The sequence below is a fragment of the Chlamydotis macqueenii genome, chromosome 26 (assembly GCF_036417535.1).
Source record: "Chlamydotis macqueenii isolate bChlMac1 chromosome 26, bChlMac1.mat, whole genome shotgun sequence".
NCBI classification, from domain to species: Eukaryota; Metazoa; Chordata; class Aves; order Otidiformes; family Otididae; genus Chlamydotis; species Chlamydotis macqueenii.
Window position 1 is genome coordinate 3034934 of NC_141581.1, and position 24252 is coordinate 3059185.

Below are 24252 nucleotides of genomic sequence, written 5' to 3' on the forward strand. Positions count from 1 at the left end.
CTCGCAAAGCTCCCGTGTGGTCACGGCTCTCCCTACCCGTCCCGTCCCCCTCCGCCAGGAAACATAGTTCCACATCTAGGGGAGGTGGGGGGCGCGGCGCGGAGCGGGAAGAGCGTGCCCCACCGCAACCGCCCCGCGGCAGAGCGCGCGTGGGGAAGCAGCGCTTCTCCGCCTCACCTTACTGCCCGTGCAGACGGCGGAGGGATACGGCGCGGGGGAGGGCGGGGCGTGAGGCAGGGAGGTGGTGGGGAGAGGCGGTGCGTGTGCGGGGTAGGGGCGGGGGAGGCGCTGCGTCTGGCTTTGCTGCCACCGCGGGGGGGGGGGGGGGGGGGGGATCATGCGGAGGCTGCGGGGCCTGCAGGCGCAGCGGCAGGAGGCGGAGCGGCCCCGACAGCAACCGCAGCGTTAGGACCCGGGGCGGGGCGGAGGAGGCGCGGCGTGGGGCTGGGCCGGGCACGGGGCGCACGCGCCGCCCGGTGCGGGCCCGATCGCGCCGTTTGGGTCTTACATTGTATCCGCCGGCGGGGCCAGAACAATAGGAGCCGCCGCCGCCGCCCGCCGGCCTTGGGCGCTGCGGCTGCCGCCCGCCCGCTGCGCCCGCGGGGCCTTCATGCGCTTCACCTCCCCCGCGCACGCACCCGGTGTGCGCGCGCCTGCCCCGGAACAGGTAAAACTAATTTTTTTTTTTTTTTTTTTAAATTACAGAAATTAAAATAAAATAAGAAAATACGGAGGCGTTTCCACCGGTGCTTTTGGAGGTCCCTCCGCAGCGTCCCCGCGCCCGGAGCCGCTGAGGGACTGGGGGCGCCGAGACGGACTGGTCTCGGCTCCATTGTCCGCGCCGCCGGCTCTCGGGAAAGTTTTGCCGGGGGAATGGGGGGGGGGGCAGCATGGGGAACCCACGCGTGGGGAGAGGGAGCCTTGAAGGGAGGGGTTCCCCCTTCCCCGCCGTCGGAGAGTGGGGACTGGTCCCCGGTCTTGCCGCGAACTTCAGCCGGGCCGCCCCCGGCCCTCCTTCACCGCCCTCGGGCGCTCCCTGTCCCCCGTCCCGGGTGGAGGGGACACACAGCTCCGGGTCGAGGCGCTGCGAAAGTTAAGGGGACCCGATGTGGGGGTGCCGTGGGGGGCAGACCGCTTCCACTCGCGGCAGGGTGGGAGGCGGGGGGGGGGGGGGGGGGAGCCCGCTTCGGTCTCCTCCCTCCGCTCCGGGGTGGCCGTGACCCCCTCCCCACGGCACGGGGCAGACACGAGTAGGGGTAGTGACTTACTTCGCCCTCCTCTCCGCACTGTGTATGTGCGGGGGGGGGGGCTGCCCGCTTACCCCGCCCCTCCCTCTCCACGGCGGGACCCCTGGGTGGGGAAGGGGACAGCGAGGCCCTGTCCTGCCTGGCTGGGCCCCACGCGTGTCCCGAAGTAGCCGGGCTGCACAGGCCGCGCCGGGACTTGAGGAAGAGGGAGAAGGGATCAGCTCGGGGCTGCCCAGCCTTTGTCCCAGGCGAGAGAAGGTGCCGCTGGGCAGGGGGCTGGGACGGGCGCCCGGGGGGCGTTAGCCCGGCCCTGCTGCCCCTCGTTCCCGTGGGGACCAGGTTTTGCTGGAGCCTTTATGGTTCTGGGACGGGTAAAGCCCTTCCCGGGGCCGGGCAGGGCGCTGGAGTTAGTTAAAATTAGAAGGAGAGGGGTGGGTGGGTGCGTGCGTGTGTGTAAGAATAAAAACCCGAACTGAGTTTTGCGGTGGTAAACGCGTATTGTTGTCTGGGGTCTTGGCGAGGGCTGCAGATGCCCTCGGGCGATGTGGGGTTTGAGGAGGGGCTGCGGAGGTGAACGCATCTGCCCGCTCCCTTTCCCCGGGGCTGTGGGGGTTTCCCCGGGGTCTCATCTGCCCCCCGACCCCGCTGAAGCGGTCGAGGCACTGGGGCAATAAGTTGGTAAAGTTGCTTTAAAACTACTGACCAGCTTCATTGATGGTACTTAAAGAAAAGGCTTTTTAAAGAAAATAAAAATCCCCTGGCTGTTTTTTATAGTGGCAAAGAGTTTTTACATGCTGGGCTGATTTCAGCGTGTTTGTTTTTTTTTTTTTTTTCTGAAAAACTTAATTGAAATGTGGTGGCCGAGGAGGCACAGCCTACAAGCACTTTGGATTGCATGGAGTTTTCTTTTTTTTAATTAATGAGTTAAATTTATTGACCAGCTGCCCTTTGTAACCATGAATGAGTTCCTAAAAAAAAAAAAAAAAAAGGGCCCCAAAAAAAGAGAATCTTTTATCTCAGGCTTCTCTTCCTCCTTCCCAAAGAAATATTTTTCTATCATAGTGAGCTGGCCAAAACGATCAATCTCCCTTTAAAGGAAGAATACTATTTACCTGTCTTGCAAGGTTGCCTGGAGGGCTTTATTTTTGCAAAACCCTCCGAAACCAGAATTTATTTTATTTTATTTTATTTTTTTTCTAATCCCTTTTCGGAGTGGAGAGGTTCAGGTCTCATTCAATATAGCCTGGCTGGGCATCCCCAAACTCAGCCCCTGAGAGAGCAGCTGCAGTTGTTCGGCAACCTGAAGGAAAGAGGTGTAAGATCAGACCTCTTAAAAAAAAAAAAAGAACCAAAATAAAAAAACCAAAACCAAAAAAAACCCAACCAAAACAAAACTAGGCAAGGACAAGAGAGAGCCTCCTGCCGGGAGCGAGTGTGTGGGAAGAAGAGGGGGTGAGCTGAGCCAGACAAGAGCCTGAGTGATAACTTGCCTGAACTCTTTGATAAATGAGTTGACTTCCCCCCCCCTCCTCCCCCCCCCTTTCATTTGCCACATGCCAGGAACAGAACTGGCCTGAAGTAGTGGAATTGGCAGCAAAAAACTAACATACGAGTGTGTCTGGTCAATAGAATGCTTGTTCCTGCCTCTGGGTGCTATGTGAGGACTCTGACTGTGCTCTCGGCAGAGGAGTTGGATGCTGGAGACATGCAAATGATTTTCCTTTTCTTACGCCTTTATCTCTCGCTCTGTCTTTTTAAAATATTCATCAGTGGGGTGGGTAGTTTGTTCTAGTCATTAAAATATCTCTTTCCCCTCCCCCTCGCTTTCCCTAGGACTGCCACTGGTGAGCCTGTGGGAGTATGAATCAGCAGCAGCAGAGAATGGCTGCAGTTGGGACAGACAAAGAGCTCAGTGACCTGCTGGACTTCAGTATGGTAAGCGAGCGCGGCTGGGGGGCTTTAAAGGCACGGGGCTTTGCTTGTGTGCAGTGTTTTGGAGCTGCAGAAGGGAGGAAGCCTGTAAATTGGACATGATGGATTTCAGATGTGCCGTGTTTGTGTGTGTGCACATGTGCTGCAACTTGTTTATTTTCAAGTTAAAGCAAAGCCTCTGCCCCTCCTCTCCTCTCTCCCCTGCTTCTCCTCAAACGTTTATTGTTTCCTCGCAGGGAACACGGAGAGGTGGGTTGGGGTTTTTTTTGGATGGGAAATTCTGGGGAAATGTAAGAGAGTTATGTGTTCTCTGTTTAAGTGCTCACTGCGAAGTGGGCTGGGTAACTATTTCTGAAGCTGTGCAAAGATGTAACTTCAGTAGCTGATTAAGCAGGCTTTTTTCCTCTCTTCAGATCCAGACTATTAAACTTTTGCTCCCACAGGTTATTTTGTCACAGTTTGAAATGTGTCCAAGCTCTTCAGCGCATTATTTTTGCAGGAGTTGGACACTTGTTTTTTGCCATGCTCTGCTCTTCTGTATCCTGGAAAACTTTAGTTGCATTTAGGAGCTGTTTATTTTCAAAAAAACAGGACCTAAAAGTTTCCCCTGAAGAGTGTGCGCAGCTCGGAGGGAGAAATCCCTTCTAGTCATAGCAGCGTGAGGGTTAGACCTCAGCGTGTCCATCTGTCTGGGGTCGGCAATGTGCCACACAGTGTACGCTGTGCACTGGCCGCACTGGTGCTGGCGGTCGTTGGCAGGTGACTTGTGGAGAGGAGAGCTTGCGTTCAAAAGAAAATTGCTTTCTGTTGGGTTCTTCTGTTGTGTGCTGCACTCTCATGGCACTCGCAGCGTGCGCCTTGCCTTTTAGATAAGCAAATGTGCTGCGAAGATAGAAAAAACAACTCTGTGAGGAGGAATAACCGCGAGTGTCACTGCTGTGGCTCTGGGTGGTCCTGGGTCACCCAGCCCACAGCTCCGCTGCCCTTATTTTCTTGCCTCTTGGAGAAAAAGGGAATAAAGGAGGGAAAAGCAGTGGCAGAGCTAAGGGCACCTGCTGTCGTGGTACCTGGTATGCCTGTGGGAAGTGCTGAGGCTCATCCGCTTTTCTGCACCCGTGCGTTGAGGTTTAGCAATGGGAAATAAAACTTTTTGTTCAGCTGGGGCTTGTACCTGTCCTGGCAGGGCTCTGCACTGGAGCAGGGATCAGTGGTGCTCTCAGTCCCCACAAAGAGCAGTCCTCCAGGAGGAGGGGCCCGGTTCTCCCAGTTTCATGCTTCTGTTGGGAGGCTGGTTTCATTAAATTGCCAGCAATGTATTTTCACAGTAGTTTTACACTTGGTAGCGGGGCTGCAGTGACGGTGTGCGTTTGAAAACAGGAATATGTTCAGGGCTCGGTTGGGAGCAGCGTGTGGTTATTTGTCCCTCTCTCATCTCAGAGGTCCTGCAGGTTGGCAGGAGCCCTGGAGCTTTCGGTCTCCTGCACCGGAGTGTGCCAGGTTTTGAACTGCAGTCTGGGTCCAAAACCTATAATCTGTTCCCTGGCTGGGGCTGCAGTGCTTCCTGCTTTGCTTTTTCTTCTCCCTTGGAAAAAAAAAAAATCAAATCCCACTCACTGTTTAGAGCTTTAAAAAAAATAAAAAAAAACCAAGACCTTATTTTCAAATTTAACGAACCATCCTCATTTGCATGCTCAGAGCTGTATTCCCTGGAGGGATCCGGACCTGTTCCCTCTCTACACAAATGTTTCTGTCCTTGGAAATTAATCTACACCTAACAATTGAATTTGGGTTCCATTCCAATGCTCTTATGGTGGTGTAAACCTGGGAACAACCAGAACTTGTTCTGTGTTTGTGTGAGTCTCCTGTGTTCAGCAGCGGCACCAGGGGTGGCTGATTGTGGGATCAGGACCTGCAAATGTCATTTGCCAGCAAATTATTCTAAGACATCCCCTCCAGGATGAGTTGGCCGATTGGCTCCAACGCAGTCTGGATTGGAGCCAGATCTGTTTCACAAACCCTTATCTCCATACACTATTCTCCTGAGTTTGCATAAAGCAAATATTAACGTCTCTCCTGAAGGATGGAAAGCTTCCTAGCTAGTCAACTGTCTTCACCCTGGCATTGTGAGCTTGTGCACATTGTGGGTCCGTGGAAGAGGCTGCTCAATGGTTTGCTCTCCCTGTGTTGTTGGGATGCAGATGTTTTCACCACAAAGCTTGCTATTTCAAGTATATTTATATTTTTCTTTGAATAAGCAGGAGTGGAGCATCAGTCTGCTAATCCTCTCCAGGAGAGTAGATGGGAGGGAGCACTAGGAAGAGAGATTCAGAGCAGCTGGGACCATTTGCTTCAGATTGATTTTATTTTTCTAGGAAAATACGTTTGACCCCAGCAGTCTGTGGTCCGGCGCTGTTCTGTGTTTTGTTGTGCAGTGAGTCAGTTTTAAGGTCTGGCCTGAATGGGGTTGCATAGTGAGATGGGAGTTTGTGGGGTCAGTAAGTTGTGTGCCCTATAAACTGGGCCTATGGTCCTGAATAGAAAGATTTGTGCCTTCTTTAATAAATAAACACATTGTGTAGTTATTGAGCCCAAAGCTTTTTGCCAGTGTAATTTGCCAATAAGGGTGAAAATCAAAGGAATATGTAGCATGTATCTGAGTGAGCCAGAGCCAAACACCCGGCTGTGGAGTCTGATCACTGCTTTGGGGTGTGCACGGCAGCGTGCATACCTCTACCTCTGAACAAATTGTCTTTTTGTAATTGCCCCAAAGTACGTGTAATCTGTAAGCTTTCCTTCACCACTGCTCCCTGGCACTAGTCCAGGATGGGCTTGCAAATCTGGAGGAGAGCTTTCGAGAAAGCATCCTGCCTATAGATTCGAGTTGCCAGCCTAATCTATTTATTAGGCTTGGATTTTGGTGCGTTACCATTTGGCCTGTGGTTGCCAGGCTTTGCAGTTCGGCCTGATGGGCACAGGCTGAATAGAGCAGAAGCTGCCCTCGCTCTGCGCTGTTGGGAGATACTCGGCTACAAGGACTCACCATGGTTATCCCAGGCAGTGTCTTGGCCATGCTGTGCTGCTGGAGTTGATGCGTTGTGGGAAGATGGGGACAGGTATCCAAGCTGGGCTGGGACGCTTGGAGGGCAGGGGCACCCCACGGCACGAGGAGAGCCAGAACGGAGCAGCTTGGGCGGGCGTGTGGACGGGGCTGGGGGCCTGTCCGTGATGCAGAGCATGCCTGCCAAGCTGGATAGAGCCAGGCGGCTGTGTGCCAGCCTAGGTCTCTGGCAGAAGTGAAATGCTGTTAACAGCCATGATTATTAGCAGAGTATTAACCATATGCTGTGGGGATGCTAGTTGTCAGGGTGGTTTTCTAGCTTGGTGAGGTGTTGCAGGGTGGGCAGCGGCTTGAGCAGTCACATAGGACCTGCTGTCTGATTTCTCCACAAGTGACTGCTCTCGCTGTGTGCCAGCCCTCATGGCTCCAGCCATCAGACTGAGGGTGAAAGCCAAACCATTACCAGCAAGCAGGGCTCAAGCAAGCTCCTTCTGCCCTTGCTGCTGCTGCTTCTGATGTGCCGGAGAATGCTGAAGCCATGCTCTGCGCTCGATCCGAGGCATAGCACCTGTACTTCCATGATAAAAACTCTCACTTTTGTTTAGAGTGAAGCAGTCATAAAGTTTGACTTTATGCTGCAGTGGATGTTTGGGGCTGTAGGCAGGAAGGTCTGTGTTAAATGAACATGTATAAAACATCGTGCTGGCAATGTTTATTGAGTCAAATTCCCTCTTCTCTCTGAATTAACAACTGGATACTTTCCACCCTGCAAAACAGATTTCAGGTTTTGAGTTCAGGCCTGAGGTTGGTTCAGCCTGGAGTTCATAAAGTGGAAGAGCACAGGAAGTGAAAACAGCTATTTAATTTGAAAACATTGATGCACTGGTAGAATTACACAATAAATGAAATGGTGCTCAATATTGTTGCTTGTGTCTGGCAAATTTCCTTTCTTGCTTACAAGTTTGCTGTTGAAAGTGTGAGATCTCTTAGCTGTAACCTCCCTGGTGACAGCTGCGGGCATTTGGATCTTCTTGTGTGCTGGATTTGCATCTTATAACTCGGGAGAAATGGAGGGAAAAGAAATTCTTTGAGAGGGGTGGAAATTGAGCTATGCAGAAGTCATCATCAGCTGTCAGGGAGGCTGGAGATAGGACTTGACAAACCAAATACAACATTTAAATCTACATTATTCAAATCCAACAAAGGCCAAGTAGTGACCCAATTATGGCTCCTCAGACCCTCATGCCTGGGTCCCTCCACTAAGTGCCAGCTCCGGTTTGTCTCCTCCCTCCCCCTGTTTATTTTTAAAGCATCATTTTAAAAGCAGAAAGGAAATTTGCAGTGGGTGGGTGAACTTTGCCTGTGAGTGATGTACACCAGTGAAGGCAGCTGGCACTTCATGTATGACTTGCACCGGGCTCCTTGAGGCAGTGTACCTGGTTGGCTTCAGCCTGCACCACAATGGAAAAACAAGCTGGCAGCAAGAAAAAAAAAAAACCAAACAACTGAAAATACTTCCTGGAGTCGGCAAGCAATAAGTGTGTTTGAAGCTTGTATTGAGGTGAGGGGTAACCCAGGGTTTCCGCCTTTGTGGCATCACCCCGCTTTAGCATCCTCACTCACCTCGGCATGGAAAGGGGTCTGCAACTTAATCCCTTGTGGAGAGAGAGTAGGAAGGTGTTGCGTCAGTCTTGAAATATCTCTCGAAGCAGGCGGAGGCCAGGTGGAGGCGGGTGAAGGGGAGAGGTGGGGAGAGCATCCCCCCGCGGGACTGGGTGCGGGGGTGCACTGGGGATTGCCGAGTGCGGTGGCGGGGGGGATCACCTCTTTTGCAGAAGTAGAAAGCACTTGTTGCACAATGGAACAAGGCTGTTCATTTTCTCCACTTATGTTTGCTGCTTGGGTTTTTCAGTATCAGCAAGTATTAAGCAGAAATGCTCATGAAAAAGAGCCAGCAGTGCTGCTTTTATTATTGTGTTTGTTGCTTTTTGCTGCTCGGTACCATTATTTTCATGCATCCCGTGCCCTCACATGCAGAACTGCCTCTTGCCATTTGGGAAGGGGCTTTCTAACTTCACTTAATCCTCTTCCCTACCTTAAGAGGAGTGAGTGAGCACAGACTGGGTGGGATCAGACATGTAAATTCCATTTTTAGTAATTTTGGAGATCTTTGCAGAAAACAACGCTGCCCTGTGGGAAGAGGGGGCAGAAAAAACATGTAGCATTGCATAGGAAGGTAGGCTGCAAGTCTTTGGTGTTAGGGTTTTTGTTTTCTAGCCTGACTTCCTGAGGAAACAAGGTATATTCGATGGTGAGGCTGCCAGCCCAGTCGGGGTGGGCAGCAGCTGCCTGGGGGGGCTGCAGCAGAAGCCCCCTCAGCAGTGCATGTCCAGCAGCTCTCGCTGCGAGGCTGTGCGTAGGAGGGTGTAGGGAGAGCAGGGTTACAGTCGGAGGTGAAGCTGAAGGAAGGCAGGTGTCTGCAGACTGGCTGCTGGCAGGAGGGGTTGTCCCCATGTGGGCTACGTACTTAAACACTGTATGCCTTTATTTATATACATATATATAACACATACATGATGTGCGTGTGTACATACATATATATGATCCCAAATTTGTGTTCTTTTTTTTTTTTTCTGAATGGTAGTTGGTTTCTTAGCTGCTCTCTTTGCATCTCTACCTCATTTAACTGTTGGGTTGTTTTTTTTTTTTTTTTCCTCCCCAGCATTTGTGAAAACAAAGCTGGGCAGTCTTGTACAAAGGAATGTTTCTGACCACAGCCAAACATCAGCTATGTCAGGGCATGAAATGCTGCATTTCTGCAGGCTTTTGTGCCATTACATTGTTTAATCTTCAAAGCATTAAACTTTTGAGTTACTCAGACATTGCAAAGCTAAAAATAATAAAAATTCAAATGAGTTGGTGGTGAAAGTATCATGAGTTGAGTAGTAAAAGGATATTAAAATGTCAATTTGCTAAATGTTTTCCAACCAGTTATTTTATTGGCTGGAGTTCCATTTGTGTGGAGAAGAATTAGTTTTCTTTGCTGCTGCACGCAGGTGCATATACATTTTTAAGTAACAGCTTCTGAAACCCTCCCAACTTATATTTATGCAGGTTAGCTGACAAAGTATGGAGTATTTTTGAGGAAGCTCCCTGGCATGAGAAGATCAGCTGTGATACTGAAGCTGCAGCAGTATAGCAAACAAGTAGCCAGAATGACCATTACAGTACAAGATGTTGATCTTTCTGATCATGAGCTAAAAACCTTTGCCCTTGGTGCAGCTTCTCCCTCCGGATCCCAGGGCTGTGTTAGTTCACGGTGCCCATGAAGGGCCAGGGATGGGAGCTGCTCCACGAGGCTGGAGGGCTCTTCCCTCTGAGAGCTGGCATGAGGCTTCCTGTGCTCCATCCAGCATCGCTCAAGCATGTGGCTTAGTCATCTCTGCCCATGTCAGCCAGAGCCCGCGGGCAGCCTGCGTCCTCCCAAGGCAGCACGTGTTGCAGAGGTGGGCCTGGGAGCCTGGCAGACGTGGGATGAGACCCCAACCACTGTGGGTGCTGGGGTTTTGAGGGGTAAAATGAGCTTTGCTGGTTGCTGCGGTCTTGGTGGGGTGCTGTCATTTTCCAGTTAGCTTTTTATAAATTGAGTCAGCCTTTCTCCATGGCCCCAAGGACACTCTCTAGGTCTGGGCCTTGGTGAAAAAGTTAGGGAAGAAGCTTGGTTTTGACCACAGCAATGATGCTTCTTGGATGGTTTTCAGTTACACCTAAGGAACCAGACACGCTGTGTACACAGAAGAAGTTTATGCACGTAGGAATGTGTGTGTGTATCGGCGCACAGCTGCACTGCTCTCCTGTCCCTCCTGCAGCTGATCTATGTAGCAGGGGCAAAAGGAGAGGAAAGGTTTTTTTTGCATCAATGAAGTGCTTCTCTTCCCCCTTTCCTCCCCCCAGCCTGCCCAATCTGACCCCTTTTGGAGCGGCACAGTAAAACTAACATACTGAAATCTCTTTTCCCTTCTCTCTCATGTTCTTGTTTTTCTAGATGTTTCCCCTGCCAGTGGCTAATGGAAAAAACAGACCCACAACCCTAGCGAGCACTCAGTTTGGAGGATCAGGTACTGTCATCTTAAATTTTTTTTTTTTTCTTAACGCCGTAATGTTTCTTGCAATAATTTTATTTACTTCCAGAGACCCAAAAGGAGAGGTTTCTGTAGTTTTGTGTTACGGATTTTTCTGGTGATAGTCTGCTACTATTTCTCTGGATGGTTTTCTTATATCTCTGGGAGGGCAAAGCTGCTCTTGCCAATCTGTCTCCAATTAAGAAGTCACTACCTGAGCTGAAGGTTGCTGTCTCTCTGCTCCGATTGAAGCAGCCTGAGAGGAGACAATCAATGCTGTTCTCTGAAGCTGCTTTGTGTCTGCGGATGCATGGCCTAAAAGACTTTTGCTGTACGTCACCAAGAAGACACGGTGGTGGTGATTAATTCCTGGGGCTCAGCTGCCCAAAGGGAGAGACTGGTGCAGTTTGGGTGTCTTCTCCATTCAGCCCCTCCAGCAGCTCCCTGTTGTTGGGTGTGATCTCGGCGTTCCCAAAGGGACCTTTGCAAAGCCCTCCTGGCCGGATGCCTCAGGCAGCACACATAGCCCGGGGAAGCGGGCAGCAAGGGTGGCTGGAGCCTCTGAGCTCGACGCCGCTGTGGTTTTGGGGCACTGTTGACCGGAACCTCACCTGTCCCGCCTTTTTGCAGTGCCCCTGAAGCAAGCAACTTGCCCAGCTCCCCAGAACTGCTGAGTGGGCTCATCCACGCCAGCTCGGCTGCCGAGGAGGGGCCAGGGGTGCCAACATCAAAGGGCTTTAGGAGCTGGGTGTCTGTAAGGAGGAGTGGGCTGGCGATCCAGCTGCAATAGGAGACTGTGAAGCATGTGTAGCTTCAGATGTCTAATTGGGAAATGTGGTGCTGGTTCATTTGAGGCTGAAGCAGAGAATTCTCCTGCCGGGGGGATGGCACAGTGCTGGGCCAGACTTTTGATGCTTGTGGAAGCGTCCTGTGTGCAGGACTCCCTGTGGCCCCTGGTGTTCAGATAGTTCAGTGAATTTGTCCTTCTTGCTGGAACATGCTGTTGCTTTGTGGATGGTTAAAACTTGACCTTCTCTACCCTAGGCCAACTTGAGCTGTCCAGGGAAACTCCTGGCCATGTGGAATGTTTGTGCCCCAACATCGGGTGGCATCCCAGAGACTAGGGTGGGATTTCTGGGTAGCGGTTTTGATGCTGCAGCACGCTGTGCGGCAGCTCTTGGGAAAACCTACAGAAGCAGGATGGGAGTGGTGTTCTCTGCCTTGCCATGCTCCTGCCATTTTTGGGCAGGGAAATTTGATGCTTTCAGATTGAACTGTTCATCTGCACATCGAGAGGGTTTTGAATAAACATTTTTACAGACAGGGAAGCTGTTGGGTGGGTGCTGGAGGAAACTTGAGGGGAGAAAACTCCTGGGTTAACCCAGATGGAAGATGATTTCTCCGGCAAGTGTTGTGTGTTAATTTTGCTGTTAAAATAATCCACACGCTAGTGAGAGAATAGTAATGGAGCAAGCTCGCATTAGTTCACTTCCTGCTCAGACTGGCTTGGCTGCTGGGTTTATAGTACTGACCAGTAAGGAGATTCTGCGAGCGGGGCTCTGTGGTACAGCCGGCACAGCAACCGGACTCCCCTCAACTTGGCTGCGCAGCAGCTGAAATGACACAAAATCTTTTATTCCCCATCCGCCCTTGCTTCTTTTCTTTTGGGTGAGTGAAAGGTAACGTTGACACCACCCTTCCTCTGGGCTGCTGCTTTGTGAGTCTGGCTATGAGCAGTTCATGAAAACAGAGAACTGGTGTCATACAGCCACACTGGAGGCAGTTGCACAATCGCTGCTGTCCAGGTCTCGGGGCTCTGGGACAGCATTTTGGTTCTGCCATGGACATCCCAGGTTTGAAACACAGCTTAGGATTTAGGGGAAACCTTTTACTCCAGTAGCCGAGTCATCCTTTGGCCACTCATGCTTGACCTCACCTTTGGAGAGTGGGGAGCATGTGTCATTTGTGTGTTGGCTTCGTGACTTCTCTCTGGTCCTGTATGTTCGATGATTGATTTTTACTGGTGGGGTGAATGACTGCAGTAAGATATTAATGAGATGAGCCTTGCACAGGGGTGCACTGTATCTGTTAGAAGGATCCAAGGTGTCTAAACTAGGTCCTAAATAGTGGCAAGTGGTTGTTTTCATTGTTTGTTGATGTTGATTTAGCTTAATTCACTAAATGACAGCAAGGTACAATCAGATACTGGTTCATCCCCAAAGGCATAGCCAGCCATCCCGCTCAAATTTTGATTTGAAGTCAAATCGTCACCAGCCTTGATGTGGTCAGAGGGTGAAGAGCAGATGGTCCTTGGATCTGGGACCTGGACTTGCTGAGGGAGCAGAGCACCTTGCAGCCACACCGTAATCTGGACCAGGAGATCAGCTCCCTAAATCTTCTTGCCTTGCAGGAAGGCCTAGGCTTCATCTTTAATGTGCCTGATGTTTTTCAAACGCTCCTGTTCAATCAGTATCCCATACCCCTGATAAAGATAGCAGAGCGTTTCCCCTCTGTTGCCATCCCTCTGCCAGGAAGGGAGAAGCAAACTCTGATTTGCTGAAGTCTTAGCTTGGTAGCATGCAACAAAGTGCCAGGATCTTATTGATTGGGTTTATTGTAGTAACTCCAAGATAATAAACTGATGCCGTCTTATGTGACAGAGAAATTGGTGTTTCATGCTTCTGCCCACCCATGGATGTGTGAATTCGTGGCCGCCTAACTTTTTATCTCCCGCTTCCTTGCAGAACTTCTAGGGCAGTATGTGGCTTTTATTTTTTTCCCCTTCAGAGGAGCTATTAACTCCTCAGTCTATTTCCTCCTCAGGGGAAATTAGGAGTGAAGGGAGTAAGGCTGACTCTGACTCCTGGCCAAAATGACTTGCCAAGATGAGGTTCTTACTTCCAAAGTCCAGCTGGTAAATAAGGTAGCACAGTCATTTGAAACGGTGCTGCTAGAAAATCACAGTGATAAAATTGCCCCAAATTCAAATCCTTTTCAAATCCCAATTAGTAATTGCCCTGGCTAAGCTGCTGGTGCTTGTGCGGGTGGCCCCTTCATGAAGAGGAACCTATTTCTCCTCTCCCAGGCCAGGAAAATTTGAAGTGTTAATGCAAGCCCTCCAGCTTTGAGATTGCTTTGCTTTTATATTTGTCTCCTGGTTTTATTTTAAGCTCTGCCACTGTTTCCCTCATTTCTGTCCTTAAATGCACCAGGGAGAAACTGGTTTAGCTACCCCGCCGCATGGACAATTCAGCACCTCCACTTTGCATTTTCTTGGCAGGGCGAAAGCCAACAATTGCCACTAGAATGGAGCTGATGTCATGCAGACTGTGTCTGCAGCATTTATAGCACATATAGGTCACCACGGGGAAGTTGGTCTTCCTGGGACTTTGAGCTGCAACTAGTGTATCCAGCACAAGCTGTGTCATTTGCTGCGGGTATTTTATTTTAGCTGGGACGCTCAGTGTACGCCTGTTGTCCTTGTCCTAGAAGGCTGCAGTTTTGTCATCCCCTTGCCAAACTGTTTGTTTATTATTTGTAGTAGCAAAATATTTAAAACTGTGTCCTCTGCCTCCCCCCTATGTCATAGTTCATAAATGACTAATCTGATCAGAAACGAGCTCCCTCCAAGCACACTTAATTAAACCGTGCCTCTAGCAGGAAACCGCTCGTACTAAATTTCACATGGAAATAACAATTTTTAATTGATATTAAGAAAGTAGGAGTAGCGGGAGGCAAAGAAGTTTAATTGTCTGTTCCCAGCCTGGGCCATGGCATTGTCATTGTGGCGTGGGGCTGTCGCTTTGCGGCTGTTGAGTTTTCAGCAAGATCAGTGCGTGCTAGCTGCTCCTTTGCTTCAGCAAATGAGCTGGGGCTCTACAGAGCAGGGAAATCAAGGCAAATGGTTGTGTGAGGTAACGCATCTCCCAGAGCAGCGCTTAGCGTCCGTAGTTAATAAGTAGAGTGTGCAACCATCTCCCCTTTGCATCGGAAATGGAATGCAATACCAGGTTTGTGTCCTGGCATTGAAACAGGAGCCTAGGGTAGTCTCCTGCTGACAGGTTATTCTGCTTGCAAAAGCTTTGCTAAAAAAAATAAAATAAAAATAAAAGTTGTGGGTTTTTTTTTTTTTAAACTTTCCTTTTGAGTAAGTGAATTAACTAATAAATGTCTTTTCCTTCTTGCTTTGTGCTGAAGGGAGCTCCTGTGCTTGGAATCTCTTAGGTGGGTTTGGAAGGGAGAGTCTCCTCCTGGTCCGTGCTGTGATTTCCACTCCCAAAATTTGTTTGGTGCTTTTTTTGCTAGTGAGATGGCGAGATGAGGCTCATTGTTGAAGGAGTTGCTTTGATCGGGGCAAGTTCATAAAATATGTTTGAAGCTGGCTAACTGGGGAGTTTTTCAAAGAGTTACAAGCTGGTGCATGTAACAGATTTTAAGTTATAGTCTACTGAACAAAGTAAATACATTTTCCCTGGAGGCAGGTGAGTCTGTATCCCCTTTGAAAGCCTGCTTTAAAGGACATTGAAACTTGGATACCTGTGGCAACAGTACTGACAGTAATAAATTCTATGAAAGGTGAGGTTGTCTCTTTAATTGGTGCTATGGGTGAGCTGTTTGAAGATTTGATTATTTTGTGCGTGCACGCAGCCCTGTATCAGGAAGCTCCAAGGTGGGCAGGGGAGGGTCTGGTGCACTGGCTGGTGGCGTGGTGCCTGCCCTGGCAGCTGTGCAAATGCGCTTGCGGAGCAGCCGACTGGGGAGTTTGCAGTAAAAGCATCTAAATTAGAGAGTTACGAAGAGCTAAGCACAGCGTTTCTGTTGCCATGCTGTCAGCAATTGAGTTTCAGGATGCAGAATAGCATTCGCAACTATTTACCATAGTGAGGAAAACAGGAGCTTTTATTAGTAAGGACGTATCCTGTTTTCCTACTAACTGCCTCTAGTTCCCACGTGTTTTGCTTGTGCTGAAGTGGGAGTGATGGGCTTCGCTTGCTATTTTGATAGATGATGAAAGGCAGACATGAGGTGCGCAATATGTGACTTGATATTTAAAACTGGCACTTTCCATTAAAGTACGTACTTCGGGCTGCTTGTTTGTGTTGCAGTTGTGTCCGTGCCCATACAGCAGGCTTGCAAAACTGTCACTAAACAAAGCCAGCACAACAAAAAAGTCAGAGCCGAAAAATTGACTTGCCTGCCTACTGGCATGACCATTTTTTTTGAGATAAAAATTACTTTTTTAGCCATTATCAAAGGTTAAAAAAGCCTTGTCTTGGACAAGTCAGCCTTGCAAAGCTATAAGGTCTTGTTAGCCTGGAAAGAAACAACCCCTGCAGCCCTCTGCTGCTCTCTGCACCTCTGGAGCATTTCCATTCCTGACACTCCTGGAGTGTAGGAGGATGCTGCCAGCATGCTGAGGGTATTGTAGGGAAACACCCAGGGTGTGCAGTCCCAGCCTTTCCAGTAACAAAGCCTGGAGGACTTTCAGTGAAGTTCATCTCCCACGTGCTAGTCAGGTATGTTAAACGACTTTCTGCTTTGTTTTTGTCTCTGTCTTCAGGAAGCTCCTGTTCTCCTGCCTCTTCCCTTTCTGCTCTCTGTTTTTTTCTCTGTGGGGTGGGTCCTGTTAACCAGGATTGAAGAAGCAAAGTTTGGAAGAAAAGACTTGGAGGGCCCAAAACCTGGAGGGCAGGGAGCATGGTTTGGGAGGAAATAGCAAGAGTGGGGAACAAATGTCAGGGGAAGATCTTCACACCTGTCTCCCTTAATCCAATGTCACACCCCAGCTGCATCTCTGATCCTCGTGTCCTGGGGTGCATGTTCCTGCTCCTAGGGCTTCTCCACTTGGACAGCTGTTTCTCATGTGCCTTTGCAGTGAGGCTGAGACATGAAGGCCTTCCTCCCCCACTCTCTCTGTTACCTCTCTTCAATTTTATTTTTTTTCCCTTGAATTTTCAGGCAAGGCTGACACCGAGGGTGTCCTGCCAGAGGCACAGCTGGTTTCTAATGGGCACGTGAGGAGTGAGCCTGGGAAGAGCAGGAAAAGGGCGACCGTGCTGTCGGGGCAGTGGAGATGCTCTGACAGCAGCTTGGTGTTTCTCCAGCAGTTGGGGAGAGGCAAATATAACCTGATACCTGTCTTGGTGTGTGTTTAACTTCAGGGTGCGTATTTTCAGGGGAGGGGGTTTTTGCCTTTTGGGTTTTTTTCCTCCTCTTCTTCTCCCACTCAGGGAAGAGTCCTCCTGTCTGGATTTGAGGTTTTGAACTAGGGAAGAGCATGGTGAATGTTGAGGATGCCAGAGAGCTGAAGCTCTACTGAGATAAGTGACAGCTTTTGTTTAGAAACTGCAGATTTGACACAGACCTTGTTTAAGCACACAGTTTTAACTTTGCCAGAAGCACTAAAGCAGTACAGCTATCTCCTCTTGGCAGAGCTTTTTTCCTTCCCTAGATGAGGCAATTCAGTACTAGTGTAACTGTGTCTGCTTGAGAGGTTATGACAAGACGAGTGTATCTTACATAAAAATCACATGCCTTCCCTGGATTAAGGCTGATGTGAAGCTGGGCTAGGAGTGAACCTTCTATGTTTCAAAAGATCCGTGTACAAGCTCAAACACCTGCTTTCCCTCTAATAAGAGGAGCTGGTTGCGTATCAATTGTATGGCTAATGTCATTGCTTTGTTAACACTCTGTCTTCTCAATCATAAGGGTCAGGGTCTTTTTTTATAAATGATCTTCTGGAGGGCAGCATGCTTGGGGTTTGGCACTGGGATGCAACAGCTCTGCCTCAGCCTATCTCAAATCCTGCTCACACGGGACTGTCCAAGTGGCACGTGTTGGTGTAGAGCTGAGATTTGAATTGTTTGCCTTTGGCTCAGCATCCCGGCTTGAGGCCTTGCACGCTTGTGCCCTTTCCAAAGGGGAGAGATGGCTTTGGAAGGGGCCCAGCAGGTCTGGCAAGCATTTCTGCTGGACCTTACTGCTGCTAATTTCAAATTCTGCATGGTCTGTAGGGTGCCCTGCTCCAGCACATGTGCCGTGTGTGACCAGTCACTCTGCCTATTGCATCTCCGTTGTTAATATTTATATGGAGTGAAACTCAAATAGGAATTTTTTTTTTTAATTTTTCTTTTTTTTTTTTTTTACTTTGAGACAGCAAATGTCTTAAGGGGATGGATTTAATGCATAGTGCTATTTTGTTACTCTGGATGGCCTCATCTCTAACCTGGCACTCCATTCTCTGGTGTTAACACAGCTGAAGGATGCTATAAATGCATTTTCTCTGCTCACTACCGCCCAAAATCACTGGTAAAGGTGATATTTTCAATGCTCTTCTAACACAAGAGCATCCTCTGAACCCAACTGGATAACGATGTTACTTGCAAGCAACATTTTCATAAATAGAAAGATGATGGTGATTTACCACTTTAGCTGGAAGAAGGAAATGTTGACACAAGCTTCCCTGTGGTCATCAGAGTGAAGTCATGAGTGTCTCTGTTTCCTGAGAGCTTTGAGCTGCAGACCTGAAAGCGTAAGAAGAGACAGTTTACTACACTTGACAGTCAGGTGAAGCCCTTTCAGGAAACGCCATGTCCCCTCAGAGAGGAGGCTGATGCGAGATGATTGTCTAAACTGGGCTGATCTGCTCATTGGCAGCAGTGTGGCACTATTAGCTAACTGGGGAGCAGGGTGATCTGGCTGCATCAGCTGGAAACCTGCCCCGGGAGCAGCGTGAGACAGGCCATGCCTGAAAAACACGCTGTGCTCCAGAGTGCATTTGGTACCTCTCCCCCATGATGCAGGGATCCTGGTGCAGGTAAAACCCAGGTCACGGATTGCTGGCTGTTGTTTCTCTTTTGTCTTGGTGCTCGCTCCCCAGCGAGGCTCCTCTCTGCTTTTGCTCAGCCTGTTTTACTTGCTCCAGGCTCATGAGCATGGTGGTTTGCCCGCGTGCTGGTGGCTGCCCAGTGCCCTCTCCGTTGCGTGCAGGGCTGCTGAGCAGTGGGCCAGTGGTGGACGTGCAGCCGATGCAGCTGTCTCAGTTATGCCAAAAAGTCTGCCCACATCTGCCTCTCGGATTCCCAGCCACATGGATTTGGATTATCCTGCCCTCTCCCAGTGCCTCCAAATAGACGAGAAATCCCGGGAGCACAGCAAAGGAGTGGCGGGGAGGAGCACTGGCTTGCTTGCCTGTCCCTATGTAGCAAGGACAAGGGACCTGGGCAGTGTCAGGATTGGGTGCTGGGGTTTCCCCAGTGCATCCTAGACTGGATACGTGCAGTTGCCTGACCCATAGAGTCGTAGAATGGTTTAGGTGGGAAGGGACCTTTAAAGCCCATCCAGTCCAACCCCCCTGCAAGGAGCAGGGACATCTCCAACCAGATCAGGTTGCTCAGAGCCCCGGCCAACCTGGCCTGGAACGTTTCCAGGGATGGGGCATCCACCACCTCTCTGGGCAACCTGGGCCTGTATTTCACCACCCTCATTGTAGAAATTTTTTTCCTTGTGTCTAATCTACATCTGCCTCCTTCTAATTTAAAACCATTACCCTGATCAAAACTTGATCAACTTGGGAGGTGAGGATGGGCAGTGACAGGCTTGATGTCATGCTTCCCAGCTTGCAGGCAGCTTGGAGACTGCAAAAAACCCTAAGATGATGTACTGGCCTGAATGCAGGCGCCGGCTGCGTTTTAAGGAAGTGAGATTTTTCCACAGCATGGTTGCAGACAGCCTATAGTCAGTCAGACGACGCCTGTGCTTCTGCTGGACCTCCAATCGGAAAGCAGCCAGCGCAGTGTCTTGCTGCACGCTTCAGAGGCCCTTCTGCCAGAAGGTTCCCAAGTACTTTGCAAGTCTTGATTAGCGCATTAGCTTAAACAAATTGAGTTATGTATGCCACAAAGGGAAGAAAGGTACTGCATTCCTTCAGTGTTGACTTAAAGTTTAATTAATTTTGTTGCCAAATGAGGCATGAAATACAGTGTGAAATATATTGTGACGTTGAATGCGTAATTGTATGGGGGACTGGGAGCACAGTGAGCGCTGAGGATAGGGGATCACATCAGGCAAGCTGGGGCACCAAGCTCTCTTGGCACCGAAACGTGCGCATCTGGCAACGGCGGCGTAGCTGGGCTTTCAGCTGGCAGCAGTGAGCTGATTCCGGGAGACACGTGCCAGAGCAGTGCTCCCTGGGGGAGTTAGGACCTGGCCAACCTCCCCACTCAAAGTGGAAGCGAGGTCCGAAGGTGCTGTCACACCTAAGGGTTTGTCACTGGGTTTTTTTTCTGGAAGATTCAACCGTGGAGCCAAACAGCCAGACATGACTTGTGCCTGCAGCTCCCCGGGGTCTGTCCTCTCCGGAATGCAGCAGGAGCAGCTACAACGGCCTTTGCATCTTCGCTGTCTTGAAACTGATTAGACCTGGGTTTGGGTTAGGATGAGGCATTTTGCTGTCTGGTTAGAGAGGTTCTGGGTTTGTCTATCCTGGATGGTCTTGCAGCATGGAAATACATATGAAGAAATACCAGAAGAGGAAAAAGCTGAACAGTGAGTGAAGATTTTTTTTATTCAGCTTTTGAGAATTTTTGTAATGGCTGTTTTGATGCTCTTCTCATTGCTGTGATTAAGGTTTCTGGAGGGAGGATGTCTTCACAGCGCTTTGCCCCCCCACTAAAGGAGAGAAAGAGGCAGTCCAGAATATCTGCCTCCTTTTTTTTAATCTTTAATTTTTCAGTTAACTCTCTAGGTAGCCCAACTCCGAAGCCAGCACGGAGAAAAAATTTTAAAAATACTGTCCATCTGCCTGTTCACCCTGAGGAGCACATCCCCACCTCCAAAGTGACCTAAGGCAACATCTCCCTCTAAATTTAAACTGGAGATGGCGTCATGAGCAAGCGGGAGGTGAAGTTAATGTGGCATAAGCTTTTCCTAGCAGGGCAGTCTTCATGGTTAGTCAGGGACCAAAAATAAATAAATGAGCCTCATTTCAGAGCATCTGTGGACGAGACTGAGAGGAAGGGCAGACTCCAGAACCCTGGTACGTTTTTTTTTTTTTTCCATGCTAAGCAGGGCAAAGGACGGTCATCTACAAAACCTTGTTCCATCCTAAATGGAAGGAACCTTCCAGAAAAGCAGGTGACACTCCCAGTGTCCTGTCTGTGAGGCACTGAGGACCGCCAGTGAGCCATGAGGTCTCCTTCAGTGACAGCACTCGCCTCTCTGGGGAACCAGTGGACAACAGGTTTGGTGGCCGCTGTTGGAACCTCACTGACTACCACTCCATGCAGAGCTGTTCCTCTCCTTCTCAAAGAGTTTTGAAGCATCTTCTGCCCATCCTTCATCCCTGACCCCCGGGGATGAGAAATCAGCAAGGTTTTTCTCCCTCCGAAAGCCCTTCTGAGTTTGTCATGGTGTTCTTTGATCACAGATGTGGTGGTATCCAGGAGTGCCCCAGGGACAACCTGTTGGGCCCCTGACCTGGGAGGAGACCCTGCCAAACTCCTGCAGGACAAGCCTTGGAGGACATGTGTTGCCAATCACCTCTCTTACCTTTCCACCTCGTCCTGCACAACCCCAGGGGGGACGGGTGGCATGGTTGTGACAAGTGACAAAACTTGTCCTGTGGTGGTGCACGCATGACCACTCCACTGAGTATGGGGAGGTCCTGGGCGCCTTCTGCTTTCTGAGGCATTTTTACTTTTTCAAAGTGAGGTGGTCTCTCTTCCAAAGGCTTCTTAATGCCCCGTTAACATTGTTATACAAAACAGCAGTATACCACTTAATTAGGAAAAATACGTACTAACCTCTACCATATGTTGCTCTTCTCATCATATTTGCATTTGAAAGTCCAGCTGAATTTCAATGTGAAACTGGATTTTATCCAAATGATGAATGGCCTGAGAGGCTGTGGGAAGGTGGATGTGCCTCCCTATTGCATGTGGTTGGGTTTGGTTTTCTTTTTTTCCTTTTTAAAGAAAAAATTTTAAAGCAAGGTTCCTTCATTTCTTGTACCATGGTTCAAACTGTTCACACCTTTCCTCTAAAGCTTTAAGTGACCTTATTTTGCTGGGTGGTCATTCCTGCATTCTCTGAGGTACAGAGGCTCCAGACCCCCGAAGGAGAAGGATTAGATTTACTCTTAAGCAATGTGTTTTCAGTGGCCAGTCCGCTCATGGCCAAGGAGATGAGCCTGCTGCTGAGCCTCCCCACAATTCCGGGTTTCAGCTGCGGCTACTCCATCCTCGTAGGTTTGTAATATCCTTTGCTGACTTAAAAAAAGACACTGATATCGACAGGTGCCTTTTCTTTCAAAAAGTGAATCAATGGCCTGGCTGTGCCTTTGCCCCCACAGCAGGAGCGTGGTGAGGATTCATTTTCCCACCCTGCTGTTGGATGAGGTTTGTGCACATGCACCTCAACTTGTCTCCTGGCATGTAGGGCTTTGCTAAAAGTGCACCAGCTCCAGCTTTCCGGCTGGGGGCTGAAGCTTTTGGCTTTTTATTTTTAAGTTTGTTGGAGTGGTGGCAGCTCCAAGCCCATTCCCAGATGGGGCCATGGTTTCTCTGTGGATGTCACTTCTCCGGCAGCACAGGGCAGCGTTCACTGGCCACTGCAAAACAGAAGTGGTGGCATCTTGCTGCTGCTTGGACTGCTGGAAGAATGTTTTAGGAGCTGTACAGTAGCTGAGTCCATGGCAGTGCATCCCCACGGTCACTTACAGCTGCCTGGACTTTCCTCTTGGCTGGAGGCTGGATTTTTCTCCTCATTTGAGGTATGCTTAAACTGAGTTAAGCTCTGTGATGAGGTCAGCTTTATGTTGCTGAGCTGGGTGGGCTCACACATCTTTTAGTGACCTTTTACCTCACTTACCTGGCAAAAAAAAAACCAACCTTAAAAATTACTTCATATCCTGATTATTTCACGTCCTCTGCCTCTGCGGATCTGTCTTTGGAGAATCTCTTGGATGCCGGGCTGGCCATGGTGTTCGCAGAGGGAGCTGGTTGCCACAGGTTTCTGACTTTTGTTCTCCTTTCTCTTGGCCTCTTGGAGATCAGTTCAATCTTTAAGACATTTTTTGTTGTTTTTTTTTTTGTTGTGTTAATGCAGCTGAACTAATATGATTACATTTCCAGATTTGGGTAATGGAGTAATAAGTCAGGAAGCACTTTTTCCCTTTTTTTTTTTTTTTTTAAAAAAAAAAAAAGGAATTTATGTCCCTTCCAAATTATCCAAGTGTGCAGTCGGGAAGATCTTCCCCTTTCTCAGTTACTCTTGGCACAGGGGCTCCTTGCTACCATGGCCATGTGCGCAGCACCCTGGTCCTGGTGTAAGGGCTGCTGCACTTTGTGCTGTGGTTGGCCACAGACCCGGGGCAACCATGGTTGCACCCTGCGTGCCCAAAAAGATGGGTCTTCCCTTCCTCATGAGACATGCCAGGCTGAAGGGCTCATGTTTGCCCCCCCGAGTGCTGCATTTGGGGCAGAGAACGTTGCATGCATGCCCTTCTCTGGGGCAGTTTCACCAGCATCTCAAGGTGCGTTGGCTTTGCCTGTCTCTGTGCGTACTTTCAGATTTCGGAGGAGCAATCTGGAAAACAGCTCAGCCATATCGTCTCGCAATGGCAACTTCCTTTCTAAAAAGAGAAGGATGTTGCGGAGTTAGTGGCTTCCCATTATTTTCCCCAATTTGAGCACTTTCTTGACATCAATTCCCCAGTGTCAGGCTGTGCGGTCTGCTTTGGTTTGGAAACAGCCTCACCACTGCAAAAGCACGTCGTGGCGTAAGGTGCCCGTGTCTCAGAGCCATGTGAGCTTTGGCTTCTCAGAGCACCGAGCTGCTTCTCCCCTCCCAGGATGGGGGGTACCAGCCAGTGGAGCCCCTGCAGCAGCACAGCCTTGCTGAGCGGGAGTGGGAGCGCAGCGTTTGCCCTTCTTTGGGTATAGTTGTAAGAAGGTCGTGAGTCACTTTTCCACTGAGCTGATAGTTACCCTGCTCCTGTCTTGTATTTGTGTTGTGTAGCCAGCAGGATTATTTATAACTTAGCCAGCATCCCGAGTCTATTGTTTCAGCAAAGAGCAGGAATGACTAGATGACTTCCTGAGATTTTTTTTTTACCACCCCCTCATTTTTTTTATTTTTTTTTAAGTCTGCTTTTCCTTCCAAGTATTATATTTGCCAGTTGGATGCTTTCCCCCCATATCTTCCCCTCCTGATTGTGCATTTGTGCTGCTGACAATCCCACTACCGGTGTTACTTTAACTCCAAAACTCTCCCAGGAAAAGCCAGGGTCTCTGCCCGGGGAGGGCTGGGGCACCTTCGAATGGCACAAGCAGCATTGGACCCGGAGCCATCCTCACAGGTGCTGAGGACCAAGCCACGAGGCTTCAGCAGTGTGGTTAACAGGTGGGTGAGGGCCAGGGCACTTGCAGGAGTTGCCTTGTGCCGTGGACGGACGCCTCAGGATGCTGTGCGCCTCAGGATGCTGTGCGCCCCAGGTGCAGGGTTGGTCCAGTCCAGGCCACCAGCACAGGATTGCACCTTTGTGCTCCAGTTCAGCTTCTTTTGTCGCTGCTGCTCTGAAGGTGTTAATGGGGACAATCCAAAGGTCTCACCTGAGCCTGGGACTGCACGGGGCGAAAGCCATTTTCCATGCTGGCTAAAGCAGTGCATCCAGCCTTGGGGACATGGCAGTGGTAAGCATGGAAGAAGCAGGTCCTGAGCTCCTGTCCTTGTGTGTGTGGCCACTCGCATTGGTCCCATCTGAGCAGTGCTTGCCCTAAATCCTGGAGCTCTCCTGGTTCTTGTCCTACTCCTCTTTATCCATCTGCCTGCAGTTAACGCACTGTCGATACTGCAAGACCCACCAGTCATCACGGTTTTAGTTAAGCCCTTCCCT

At 49.7% G+C, this 24252-nt stretch overlaps 1 protein-coding gene across 8 annotated transcripts in view; it reads left to right on the forward strand.

Annotated features, from left to right (window-relative positions):
- Nucleotides 1-367: 367 nt before the first annotated feature.
- Nucleotides 368-24252, forward strand: part of TCF3 (transcription factor 3) — an 82966-nt gene continuing 59081 nt past the window's right edge. For 2 of the 8 annotated variants that reach the window (XM_086767501.1, XM_086767507.1), the window contains exons 1-3: nucleotides 370-667; nucleotides 3081-3182; nucleotides 10283-10355. In XM_086767501.1, the coding sequence (XP_086623627.1) occupies nucleotides 3108-3182; nucleotides 10283-10355 (148 nt within the window). In that variant the 5' untranslated portion in view covers nucleotides 370-667; nucleotides 3081-3107. Of the gene's footprint in view, nucleotides 668-3080; nucleotides 3183-10282; nucleotides 10356-24252 lie in introns of all 8 variants that reach the window. The other 6 variants (XM_086767508.1, XM_086767502.1, XM_086767505.1 and 3 more) reach the window with 4 other exon arrangements.